The 14,263-nt window shown below is 43.3% G+C and overlaps 1 protein-coding gene across 3 annotated transcripts in view; it reads left to right on the forward strand.

The window, feature by feature from the left end:
• Positions 1-14,263, forward strand: part of HAO2 (hydroxyacid oxidase 2) — a 56,610-nt gene that overhangs the window by 26,552 nt on the left and 15,795 nt on the right. For all 3 annotated transcript variants that reach the window (XM_055002528.1, XM_055002527.1, XM_055002526.1), the window contains exon 3: positions 10,044-10,195. In XM_055002528.1, coding sequence (XP_054858503.1) covers positions 10,044-10,195 — 152 coding nt within the window. The remainder of the gene's footprint in view (positions 1-10,043; positions 10,196-14,263) is intronic.

The following is a 14,263-nucleotide window of genomic DNA, read 5'->3' on the forward strand; positions in this document are numbered from 1 at the left end:
GAGGGTTGCCCCTTGTGGCAGCAGCCCATTCCAAGCCAATTCAAGCCCATTTTGACCGTTTTGGACCTGTTTCGGCCCAATTGGGGCCCAAAATGGCCAGGATCGGGCTGCTGTTGGGCAGAGGAGTGCTGTCCCGTATGCCCACATGGTCCCGAGAGTGCACGCTGGTACCCAGTGAGTTCCACCACCTCTTTTCACAGAAAAAAAGCCCTGTAGAGAAACTGCTTGGAAGGAAAGGGTTAAACATCACCTCCCTCTTCAAATCACGAGGCTGCTGAGTAGTTTGACCCTGAAGGATAGGAACAGAAAGGACTTGATGAAATTTCTGGAAGAAAGTGGGGTAGCATTCAACCATTAAGAAACAGCTGTGTTGAAAAGGCTGTGGACTGCATCCTGCATGTTGCAGGTTTCCCTCTTCCCGTCCCCCAGTAGCCCTCTTGAAAAGACAGTGCAGGTCAGGGGTGGGGGGGCAGGATCTCATGAACCAAATGCTACGTAACATGACCTGGGGGGTCTGATGACAGGAGAAGGCAAAAGTGTGTTGCCAGCACAGAAGTTTTTCTATCGCCGTCTTCTGCTGCTAGTTCTATGCCCCCTCCCCACTCTGGATTTTTCTCCAAGGCCTGGAGAACCCTAAATTGTAATCAGAGTGGCCCTCCTGTGTAGATATTTGACACGCACGGGAGGGCAACCCTTAGCTATGAGATATTAGGACTCATCTAAATTCTATTCCGCCCCCCCCCCCAATTCCACTGTATACATTGCTTTCAAGGCAGCTTTCGTCTCACGTGTCTGAGAGCTTTGCTGGGCTGGCTGCTTCTGCAGAGAGGGCGAAAAGGTGTCCCCACGCTGTGGAAGCCGTTGTGAGGAGAGGAGGAGGGGATTGTATCCACACACTCGGTCCTGATACTGCTCCCTAATGACGCCACACCTGCACTCCTGCCTTCACCTTGTTGGCACAGAAGCACTGAGGTGACAAGATTCTCCCACATACATAACCCAACGCAGCTGTGCAGCTGTGCGCAGTGTTCAAAACCACAGATCACTGTGAAAAGACCCATTAAAGGGCTGGAAGAAAGTGGGGAGTGAACCTTAGCTCTGCTCCCTCCCCAAGTTGGCTCCAGGCGGAGCTTCTGTAACCCTTGTCCACTAGAGGGAGATAAAGAGTTGGGGTATTCCTTAAAAGGAAAAAAAGGCGCAATTTTCCTGCATGTAAAGCTACATTCAGAGCAGGAGGCAAGAGGCTCTCCAACAATTTGTGCTTCTTCCCAGTGGCAGATATCTCAGAATCTTGCAATAAATGTTGTATTTGCCATCTCCATGTATCAAAATCTATTTCTCCTACAGGTTTTGGCATTTTCCCAGAAAAACATTTTAATCTATAAGAAGCATGATTATAACTACTTCCTTCTGTCGCTAATGATTTTAGAACATGCCCCACAACAATTTTATGTACTCCTTCAGGTACCTGCACAGCCACAGTGGGTGGAATAAGAAAGGGCTCTTCGCTAGGAGTTTCCTCCACTATAGAATCTCTACCAACTGCTACAGAGCCAGATGCCCCTTCTGCTGTCTCCCCTGACTTGGCCAGGTTACCTGTATGCTCCTTCTTTTGTGGGGTACTATGCTTTAAGCTTTGCTTAATGGGTGTTACTACCCACTGATTTTCTAACTTACAGGTATTACAGGCTTTTGCCAATAACTGGGCAGAGAATTTCTCTTTGGACTCACACAATACCATTCCTACTTTGGCACCAGGCATCCTTTTATATTTGCTGATGGTACCATAGTTACTTAAGGAACATTCCACATCTGTATCAGACACAGTTGACAATTCTCCACTCAGCCTAACAGAGCGATCTGGATCCAATGTGTACAGTTTACACAGCTCCATTTTAGCTGAGATAATACCGCAAGTTGCTTAAGAATAGTAAAATGTATGAATGTTAAAATCACAAGGCAGCACTGTCCCTGTTCAGGCGCCAAAATATTTCTGTAACCTGTTTTGTTCAAAGAACAACATCAAATAAATAGATATATCTAATTTGAGAACTGGGAGAGTTCATGTCTATGGACAGTGTGATCCCACCTTGTGACACTTGCATTTATAAAAAATAACAATGAACAGACTTGGAAAAGAAAACATCAGGCTGTTTTGCTCAAGCAGACCCGAGTCTCAGTCTTTCTGACGTCCACTAGCCAATCCCTTGAAATGCAGCAACTTGTAGCTGTGCTCTGCGTAGGGATGACTTCTGTTCTTCACAGGAGTCTAAAACATTAACAGAGAGTGATGATAGAAAGGGGCGTTTCTGAGGAGAGAGGGCTTCTCCCAGCAGTCTCAGGCCCTCCCGTCTCTCAGAGAAAATTTATACATGTAACATTCATTTCAAATAGTCCCAACAATAATCAAAATACAACTAAAAGCCAATTAATATAAACACAATCCTCCCTTCCAGTAATAAGTATAAGAAATTCTCATACCTACAACATTAACAGAGATTTCATACAAAGGAGTGTTTCTGAGGAGAGAGGGCTTCTCCTGGCAGTCTCAGGCCCTCCAGTCTCTCAAGGAAAATTACGCCTTTTTTCCTTCTAAGGAAGACCCAAACTGATGTATTGTCGAAGGCTTTCACGGCCGGAGAACAATGGTTGTTGTGGGTTTTCCAGGCTGTATTGCCGTGGTCTTGGCATTGTAGTTCCTGACATTTCACCAGCAGCTGTGGCTGGCATCTTCAGAGGTGTAGCACCAAAAGACAGAGATCTCTCAGTGTCACAGTGTGGAAAAGATGTTGGCAGGTCATTTATATCTACTCAGGAGGGGTGGGGTTGAGCTGAGTCATCCTGTAAGAGTTTCCCAGGGTGTGGAATGCTAATTGCGGGAGGCTTCACTGTATCCTGAGGAGGCTCTTTTGCATATGGATTGGTGCTTGATGTGCTAATCTTCTCTGCAGGGCTATTGTCAGGTATAGAGTGTTTTGTTAGCCTGGTGTTTTTCAGAACTGGAAACCATGCTCTATTCATTCTTAAGGTTTCTTCTTTCCTGTTGAAGTTTTGCTTATGCTTGTGAATTTCAATGGCTTCCCTGTGCAGTCTGACAAAGTAGTTGGAAGTGTTGTCCAGTATTTTGGTGTCCTGGAATAAGATACTGTGCCCTGTTTGAGTTAGGCTATGTTCAGCCACTGCTGATTTTTCAGGTTTATGGACTCCCTAAAATACACAAGGATTCAGTCCCACTCCGACCCATTGTGAGTGCCATTGGTTCACCGACATATGAATTAGCTTGACATCTGGCCAATCTCCTGCAGGACCACATCGGGAAAACCTCGTCTTACATCAAAGATTCAGCAGATTTCATCAACAAAATCAGTTCTCTGAAACTCAATCCACAAGACATACTTGTCAGTTTTGATGTTGTATCCCTGTTTACCAAGGTTCCAGTAAAAGACAGTATTGCACTTATTAATCAGATTTTCCCAGAGGATGTAACAGCCTTATTCCATCATTGTCTGACAACCAGTTACTTCCAATGGGATAATGAATTCTATGAACAGATGGATGGGGTGGCCATGGGGAGCCCTCTCAGCCCAGTTATAGCAAACTTCTACATGGAACATTTTGAAAAAACAGCTCTAGAATCAGCACCCCACAAACCTAGTGTATGGTTCCGGTTTGTGGATGATACATTTATCATTTGGAGCCATGGGGAGGAAGAATTGCTGGGGTTTTTGAATCATCACAACAACATCCACCAGAACATACAATTCACAATGGAGAAAGAAATCGAGGGAAAACTCCCATTTCTGGATACCTTGGTCATCCGCAAAGCAAACTTTCAGTTAGGTCACAAGGTCTACAGGAAACCAACTCACACTGATTGGTACTTACACAAAAACTCCAATCACCACCCCTGACAGAAAAGAGGCATAATGATCCACATTAGTGGATCGTGCAAGACGGATATGTGAGCCGCACTTTCTCAATGACGAAATTAATCATCTAAACCACGCACTTCAGGCAAATGGCTGCTCCAGAAATGAAATCTGAAGGGCAATCAAACCCAGGATGAATCAAACAACCAAGGAAAAACAGTCTCCTACAGGAAAAGTGTTTTTGCCATATATCAAAGGAATTACTGATCAGATGGGAAAGATTATGAAAAAGCATAACCTTCAAGCAGTATTCAGACCCACCCGAAAAATACAACAGATGCTACGATCAGCAAAAGACAGTAGAGACCCCCTCACCTCTGCAGGAGTATACCGTATACCCTGCAGCTGTGGACAAGTTTACATCGGGACCACAAAGCGTAGCATCCAGACAAGAATAAAAGAACATGAAAGACACTGCAGACTTGGACAACCTGAAAAATCAGCAGTGGCTGAACATAGCCTAACTCAAACAGGGCACAGTATCTTATTCCAGGACACCAAAATACTGGACAACGCTCTCAACTACTTTGTCAGACTGCACAGGGAAGCCAAGACCCCAACTCTTTATCTCCCTCTAGTGGACAAGGGTTACATTTCCACAGGGAAATTTCATCAGAAGCCACCCCACTGCTCCGTTGAAATCAGATCAAAGGAGGCTTTCCTGTGATCCAATTTAAAATAGAAACTGCAGAAGCCCCCCCCCCACACACACACACACACCCAGTGTCCAGTGTTGGAGCCTGATGGGAGCTAACACTGGTCCCACAACCGCCACAAAGGTGGGGCGGGGGAGGGGGCAGGGCTGAGAAAGTAACACAGGGCTTACCTATGGCTCAAGAGACAAGGCTGGTGGTTTGTGCAGCTGCCAGACCAGCCTTCCTCAGGGCTGCAGAAGTAGGGGGCAAGCGGGCAGCGCATGGCTTCAAGCCTCTGCAGGCCAGAAACGAAAGCCATGCCTCTGCAGGCCAAGGGCAGGACCCATGGCCGAGCCCCTAGGCTTTCAGGTATTTCGGACCCCATTTGGCACTTCAATCTTTCACACGATGCTGAAGTTGGTTCCCAGTTCCTTATTCGCAGTTCCTAGTTCCTTATTCGCAAAGCCAAAGAAAAATATTGTGGGGAAACTGAAAAGCTCTGAACCCCAAAATGAAGTCCTCTAAGTGGACCTATACTGGGCCATCCTACAAAACCCAGATCTTGAGTTGACAGCTTCAAAATAGGGTGCCCCCAGAACAATTCAATAAGAATAAAGGCAAAGCAGCTGCAGCAGAAAAAAACTTTGGATCAGCCCAAATCACACAGCCTTGAACTCCAGACTGTCCCCTACAAGAGGACATGTACTGGTTCTGATCCAGTCTCTACTTCTGGAGCTGAGGCCTCCTATTTCACCCTTCTCCCAGAACCCTGCATTAGACATTACTGTGAACAAGGAACTGGGAAATATAAGAGGCCTCTGCACCCCCAAATAATCTTGGGATCACCCCAAATCACACAGCCCTGAACTCCAGAGACTGTCCCCTACAAGAGGACATGTGCTGGTTCTGATCCAATCTCTACTTCTGGAGCTGAGACCTGGTGGAACTCTCTGTCTGAGGAGATTAGGGCCCGGCGGGATTTGTTCTCTTTCCGCCGGGCCTGCAAGACGGAGGTGTTCCGCCAGGCATTTGGTGGGGTTTAGGCTGTCCTCTTACCGGCCATACCACAGAAGACCGCCCCCCACCCATGCACCAGCTCATGAAGTGTGGCACATACTTATATCCGCCATCTGAGAAATTTTACTGCGCATGGATAATGTTTTTAAATGTTTATTTATAATGTTTTTATTGTTTTAAACTGTATGTTATAAATTGTATTTTGTTACACCACCCTCAGCCCGTCCAACTGGGAGGACGGTCTAGAAATGTAATAAATAATAAATATTAATAAATAATAATAATAATACTATTTCACCTTTCTCCCAGAACTTTGTATCAGACATTGCTGTGAATAAGGAACTGGGAAACATAAGAGGCCTCTGAACCCCCAAATAATCTTGGGATCACCCCAAATCACACAGCCCTGAACTCTGGAGACTGTCCCCTAAAAGAGGACATGTGCTGGTGCTGATCCAGTCTCTACTTCTAGAGCTGAGGCCTACTATTTCACCTTTCTCCCATATCCAAAGATTATTTGGGGGTGCAGAGACCTCTTATGGTTCCCAGTTCCTTATTCACAGCAATGTCTCATCCAAGGTTCTGGGAGAAAGGTGAAATAGGAGTCCTCAGCTCCAGAACCAGAGACTGGATCAGATCCAGCACATGTTTTCTTGTAGAGGGCAGTCTCTGGAGTTCATGGCTGTGTGATTTGGAGTGATCCCAAGATTATTTGGGGGTGCAGCGGCCTCTTATGGTTCTCAGTTCCTTATTCACAGCAATGTCTAATGCAAGGTTTTCAGAGAAAGGTGAAATAGTAGGTCTCAGCTCCAGAAGTAGAGACTGGATCAGATCCAGCACATATCCTTTTGTAGAGGACAATCTCTCAAGTTCAGGGCTGCGTGATTTGGGCTGATCCAAAGTTTTTTTCTGCTGCAGCTGCCGCCCCTTCTTATTGAATTGTTCTGGGGGCACCCTATTTTGAAGCTGTTAACTCAAGATCTGGATTTCGTAGGATGGCCCAGTATCGGTCCACTAAGAGCCAAACTGCAAGTGACGCCTGACCCAGGTTGGACACTTGTCAGCTTACCTCAAATTTTGATGGGAAATGTAGGCGTCCTGGTTTTACAGCTTGGCTCTCCATTACAGCTGCAAGACCAGGATGCCTACATTTCCCATCAAAACTTGAGGGAAGATGACAGGTGTCCAACCTGTGTCACGCGTTACTTGTAGCTTAGCTCTTAGAGGGCTGAGTCTGCTGAATCTGGAGGTGTATAATATGTGCCTCTGCAAACTTCATTTTTGGGTTCAGAGCTTTTCAATTTCCCCACAATATTTTTCTTTGTCTTTGCGAATAAGGAACTAGGAACTGTGAGTACAGAACTGGGAACCAACTTCCGCTTCGTATCTTTCACTCCACTACAGTTGACAACCTAACCCTGGTACGGTAGGTACTAGACCACAGTACATAGCCCTATAGCCATTTTGAGGGTGTCCTGAAGAATTCTATTCACAATTTTTAAAATATTTTTATTGCATGAGTAGAATTCTTCAGGAAAGCACACTTTGGGTGGCATAATTGTTCAATACTGTAGTATTTTGAAGTGAATAAAATGTTTATTATTTCTTTAATATATATATAATTTATGGATAATTGTTTTACTATAAGAGACAATTTGTTTCACTTCAATAAGGAAGCAGTTAATTATCTTATTAATAAATATTATATGAGAGAATCAATTAATTGTAATTTATGTAGGGGTATGCCTCAGCAAAAAAAATTTGACAGGCCCTTAGTCCCTGTGGGACCCCTAGGCTTCGGCCTGGTCAACCTTAGGAATAATACGGCCCTGTCCAAGGGCGGCCTGAAGGGGTGAGGCCAAGCAAAAGGCCGGAGAAAAGTTCACCACAAGCAGTCACAGATCATCTCCCCAGAATGGGAGGCAGCACAGGGGACTGGCTGGCCCCCTACAAACCGGAGGAGAGGGAGGGGCTTGCAGGGCCTGTGAAGAGTTATTTAAGCTCCTCCAGCCCAGAGCCAAGGAGACTAAGGTACTCCTCTCATCCTGGAGCTACCTCAGAGAAAAGGCAAGAGCATCCTGAGGGGAGGAGGTGGACCAGGCTGAAGATTCAACCCCCTCCCATTCCGAAGCCTCGGCGTAGGTTAGGGTTGCCAGCCTCCAGGTAGTGGTTGGAGATCTCCCGTAATTACAGCTGGTCTCCAGGCCACAGAGATCAGTTCACCTGGAAAAAATGGCTACTTTGGTGGGTGGACTTATGGAATTATGCCAAGCCAAGGTCCTTTCGCTCCCCAAACCCCACTTTCTCCAGGTTTCACCCCCCAGATCTCCAGGAATTTCCCAACTTGGAGCTGGCAACCCTAGCATAGGTGGAAGGTGAACTTCAAAGTCCTAACTCCCACCAGCCAGCCCTGATGTTTCAGCCCTCTGCTTCTCTCCATTTACGACCCCACATGCTGCGCAATGTGTCTGTGACAGAAACGAAGACCACGATCCTTGGCATGGAAATCAATTTCCCTGTAGGGATGGTTCCCACAGCCTTTCACAGGCTGGTTTGGCCCACTAGTGGCCTCATCTCTGAGTCAGCAGATGTACAACACTCTTGCTCAATGACTCATAGAATCATAGAATCATAGAGTTGGAAGGGGCCATACAGACCATCTAGTCCAACCCCCTGCCCAGTGCAGGATCAGCCTAATGCATCTCTGACAAGTATTCATCCAGCCTCTTCTTGAAAACTGCCAGTGACTCACTAGCAGTGGATCATTGAACAGCCTTCTCTTTGAGCCATTAGCTCTGTAACACCTCACAAGATTACCAGGTCTCCTGGTTTTATGGGAGACCTTCCACCCCCACCTCAATTCAGCTGGGCAGCAGGGGGGAAATGCCAGGGGAAACTGGGTGTTTGTGTGTCCATCATCATTGCCTAGCACAATGATGTCACTTCCAGCATAACTTCCAAGTGACATCATTGTGTCAGACAGGGCTTTTTTTCAGCTGGAACGCGGTGGAATGGAGTTCCGGCATCTCTTGAAAATGGTCACATGGCTGGTGGCCCCGCCTCCTGATCTCCAGACAGAAAATAGATTGCCCTCCGTGCTGCTCAGCGTGGAGGGCAAGCTAAATTTCCCTCTGCCTGGAGATCAGGGGGCAGGGCCACCCGCAATATGACCATTTTCGCCGAGGGTGATTTAAACTTTGAAAAACTCCCCCCTTGTTCCAGCTGACCCAAAGTGATGTCATTGTGCAGTCCTGCATGTGGTACCGGGGCACCACCTCCCACCAGGAGTTGCCCCTTGTGCTGGCAACCCACTGAGTTCCACCACCTCTTTTCCCAGAAAAAAAGCCCTGGTGTCAGGCAACGCTCTATCCTTCTCCCCAAAATCGGTGGTTATCTTGCTCCTCCCTCATATCCTGTGGGTTGCCAGCCATGAGCTGGTAATTCTTGGAATGAGCACCACATGAAAGAAAGCTCACAAAACAATGGCTGTTTCCACACAGCTTACCTTGTTGTGGAAAATAGCGAAATCTCGTGCGAAATCTCGCGAGAAGACGCTGTTATCACGCGAGAAGATGCGATAACAGTCTTCTCGCGAGATTTCGCTATTTTCCACAACAAGGTAAGCTTTGTGGAAACGGCCAATGTGAGGCACGTGGCTCTCTACAGAGTTGCCAAACTCCAGGTAGGGAGTGGGAGTTTCTGCAGAAGTACAACTCATCTTCAGAAGACAGAGATTAGTTCTCTTGGATAAATTAGCTGATTTGGGGCTGGGTGGGCACTATGGTATTATTCTCCTGCTGATGGAGAAATGTATGACTGAGAGCAGAACCACAAGTGACAAAAGGCACAGATTGGACACTTGTCTGCTTCCCTCAAGTTTTGATGGGAAATGTAGGCATCCTGGTCTTGCAGCTTGGCTCTCCGACTGCTGTCCAACGGACTTTTCAACTGTCACTTGTCCAACATTCCGCCAAGCTGCCTACATTTCCCATCAAAACTTGAGGGAAGCAGACAAGTGTCCAGTCTGTGCCTTTTGTCACTTGTGGTTCTGCTCTGAGGTCCCTCCCTTCCCAAAACCCTGCCCTCTCCAGGATGCGCCCTCAAATCTCCAGAAATTTCCCAACCCGGAGCTAGCAACCCTACCAAGCAGGATAAACAATCCCCCTTTAACCTTCTCCTTTTGAGTCATCAGGTAGATCTACATTACATTCCTTAGGGTTAAATGTACCTCTTTAGTCTCTGACTAAAGCAGATTCTTGGTGGTAGCTGCTTTTGGTAAACTCTCTTGTTTCTTCCCCAGTTTTTTCCATGAATTAAAAAGAAATGGGACGGCCTCTGTTATGAGGGAGTCTTGAGAGATTGTCCGATGAGATGGGTTTCCTCCGAATGTTCTTTGGGCCCCAGGAAGTCCTACCGTCCACCAGCCAGGCCTAATATTTCAGCCCTCTGCTTCTCTCCACAGAATCCATTTGCGACCCCGCATGCTGCGCAACGTGCTTGCAATAGACACCAGGACCACGATCCTTGGCACGGAAATCAGCTTCCCTGTAGGGATTGCTCCCACAGGCTTTCACAAGCTGGCCTGGCCCGATGGGGAGCAGAGCACAGCCAAAGGTATGTCAAATTCTCCTTACCTGGAAACGAAACAACCATGGGGCAGGGGTGACATGCTTGATTCACCATGGGAACATGGTGGTCCAAAACTAATACAGATATGGTTGCCAACACTGGCTTGGGTAATTCCTGGAGAACTGGGGGTGAAGCCTACAGAGGGGAGGGACCTCAGTGGAGTATAATGTCATAGATTCCTCCATCCAAAGCAGCCATTTTCTCCAAGGGAATTTTTTTTAAAAAATTTTTATTGGATTAGATTATAATATCATTCAGCACATTCCTTACCCCCTTGTAAGTCTATTTCTAACCCCCTCCCTTTCTCCCCCCCTTTTTAGTTGACTTCCAACAGTTTTCCAACCCTTGGTCTATTTTATTACTTAATTACTTAATATCTCATATACCCTGTTAAACACACACTTAATACTCTTTTCTCTAAGCTTATTAAATCTCTACTAAAAATATCTCTATATCTCTATGGTACAAGTTTCCCTTTAAATACCTCAGGTAAACCATATATTCTACCTAAGATAATGCTAGCATAATCATATATATTAGCAATCAAGATATTAAAAATATAACATTACATCCATTTTACTTTCCGATTATCTAAACTCTTTACTTTCCACAATCCTCCTAATTCTATTATTAACTTAAACTCTAATATTCTATTACACACCCATCTTTTACTTTTTCTTGTTCTGAGCTTATTTTAAGTCTATAAGGTAACTGTTATACTCAAATATCTATTATATACTCTTTACTTAAACTATATATTGTACATAATATCTAGCTAGTTTAAACTTATATAGCTTATATATCCATAATAAAACATCTATTATTTAATACTCTATAATTTTTACTTTTATCATAACGCCAATGGTAGCTTAGATTTCTATAATTATATTCCCCCTTTCCCGGTAAAATCACTTCTCTCTTCTTCTTCTATTACATTTCAATAATTCTCGAACTGCCACAGTTCCCCTTTCACGTCCCATTTTTTCCCTAGATATTGTTTCAATTTCTCCCAATCTGCATTAAATTGTCCTGGATCAAGATCTTTAAGTTTTCTTGTCATTTTGTCCATCTCAGCCATGTACAGCAATTTATAGATCCAATCTTCTGTAGTTGGTATTTCTTGTACTTTCCATTTCTGCACATATAAAAGTCTTGCTGCTGTAATCATGTAAAATAACAATGTTCTATACTGCATTGGAACATCTTCCATTCCCAAGTTCAGTAGCAGCAATTCTGGGTTCTTATTTATTTGGGTTTGCAAAACCTCATTAATTACTTCAATTATATCTCCCCAGTATTGCTTCGCTACCTCACAAGTCCACCACATGTGGTATAATGATCCTTCATGTTTTTTACATTTCCAGCATTTATTCGACATATTAATATTTCCTAGCGCAATTTTCTTTGGTGTCAAGTACCAATGATAAATCATTTTGTAGACATGCTCTTTAATACTTGTACATGTTGTAATCTTCAAAGTCGTTTTCCACAGGTATTCCCACGCCTCCATTTTTATTTCTTTGTGAAAATTTATAGCCCACTTCACCATCTGGACTTTTACTGTTTCATCCTCTGTAAACCATTTTAAAAGTACTTTATAAATCCTTGAAATTTCCTTTTTACCTTCTTGAAAAATTACATCTTCTAATTCTGAATTCTCCATTCTTATTCCTCCTTTCAAACAGTCCGAATTGTAAAGATCTCTGATCTGTCTATATTGAAACCATCCATAACATGGAGACAGCTCTTCTTCTGTTTTTATTCTCAGTTTTGAAAATTCTACTCAAGTTATCTCCTTGTAGGTTAAACATTGCTGCTCATTATCAACAGCTCTCGGATCTATTACTTCATATGGAACCACCCAAGAAGGAATTCCATCTTGTAGGTAATTTTTATACTTCTTCCAAATTGTGAAGAGGCTTCTCCGGATATAGTGGTGTATAAACATAGAGTCTGCTTTTACTTTATCATACCACAAATATGCATGCCATCCAAATGTTTTTTTGTATCCCTCCAAAGCCAATAACTTGCGGTTTTTCAACGTCATCCATTCTTTTATCCATGCCAAACATATTGCTTCGTGATATAGTCTTAGATTGGGCAGCTGCATTCCACCTCTCTCTTTAGCGTCCTGCAATACTTTCATTTTCACACGAGGTTTCTTGCCTGCCCACACAAAGTCCGATATTTTCCTTTGCCATTTTTCAAATTGTTTGGAGTCTCGGATAATTGGAATTGTTTGTAACAAGAACATCACTCTTGGCAATACATTCATCTTTACTGCTGCAATTCTTCCCAACCATGACAAATTCAACTTATTCCATTTTATCAAGTCTCGCTCTATTTGTATCCACAATTTCTCATAGTTATTCTTAAATAAGTCTATGTTTTTCGCAGTTAGTTCAATACCAAGATATTTCACCTTATTTGTTACTTCACAGTCCGTTATTTCCATTAGTTCTTGTTGTTTCTGTTTAGTCATATTCTTACATAGTATCTTTGACTTCCTTTTATTTACATAAAATCCTGCCAAATCTCCAAATTCCTTTATTTTCTCCATTACCTTTGGCATGTTCTCAATTGGGTCGTCCACAATTAACATTATATCATCCGCAAATGCTCTGACCTTGTAGGAAAACTCTTTTATTTTTATTCCTCGGATTGCATCATCTTCCCGTATCTGAATCATCAATATTTCCAAAACCAAAATAAACAACAATGGTGAAGGGCAACCCTGTCTTGTACCTTTACCTATTGTTAATTTTTTAGTCACATCATCATTCACCACAATTGCTGCACTCTGGTCCCTATAAATTTCTTTCACTGCTCGTATGAACTTTTCTCCCATTTGCAGCTTCTAGATAGTGGCAAACATAAAGTCCCAGTTCAAGTTGTCAAATGCTTTTTCAGCGTCCGCGAAGAAGAAATCAACTTCTCTATCACAACGCTTGTCATAGTATTCAATAGCATTTATAACTGTCCTTAAGTTGTCTTTGATTTGTCTATTTGGCAAAAATCCAGCTTGCTCCTCCGCAATAAATTCAGACATCCATCCTTTTATTCTCTCAGCCAAAATCTTCACAAAGATTTTGTAATCATTGTTCAGCAACGAAATTGGTCTATAATTTTTAACATTGGTCAAATCCTGTCCCTCCTTAGGAATCAATGATATATCAGCTTCTCCCCAAGTATCGGGGATCCTCTGATCTCTCATGACTCCATTAATCACTTCTTTCAGGAAAGGCGCCAATTCATTAGCCATTACTTTATAGAATTTAGCTGTTAGTCCATCCGGACCTGGTGCCTTTTCTAATTTTGTTGACTGAATTGCCTCTTTTATTTCCTCCTCCGTCACTTCCCTATTCAATTTTTCTCTCCAGCTTTCAGAAATTGCAGGGAGCTTCATCTTTTCCAAATACCTCATTATAGAGTCTTTATTCACTTCCTTTTTTTGGTACAGCTTTGCATAAAATTTTTAAAAAGCTCTACTAATGGCTGCCTGCTCCAAATATGTCTTATTCTCCTCACAAATTTTATTTATGATTCTCTTCTCTTTTCTTTTCTTCAGTTTCCACCCCAAATATTTCCCAGGCTTGTTTGCACCCTCAAACGACTTCTGGTTCATTCTCTTAAGATTCCATTCCAATTCCTTGTTATTCATTGCCGTCAATTGTTCTTGTAGGATTTTAATATCCTGATATATCTTTTTTCCCGGTCTCTTCTTAAGTTGAATCTCTTTGGCTTTTATTTTCTCCATAATCTCTAACCTCTTCTCCTCTTTTTTCTTTCTAGCTCTTGCATTTAAATCCATTAGTATGCCTCTGGTCACTGCTTTATAAGTGTCCCATACCTTATTAGTCAAAACTTCCTTATTCATATTATGTTGTATAAAGAATCTGGTCTCTCTTAGTAACAACTCAATGTTTTCTTCTTCATGCAAAAGATCCTCATTTATTCTCCATCCTTTTCTTTTATTTCTTTTCCCAAATCTCCACATAATTGGGTTGTGATCTGAGCCTACCATAGGCATTATTTCCACATCTTTAGTCCATA

The sequence above is a fragment of the Eublepharis macularius genome, chromosome 18 (assembly GCF_028583425.1).
Source record: "Eublepharis macularius isolate TG4126 chromosome 18, MPM_Emac_v1.0, whole genome shotgun sequence".
NCBI classification, from domain to species: Eukaryota; Metazoa; Chordata; class Lepidosauria; order Squamata; family Eublepharidae; genus Eublepharis; species Eublepharis macularius.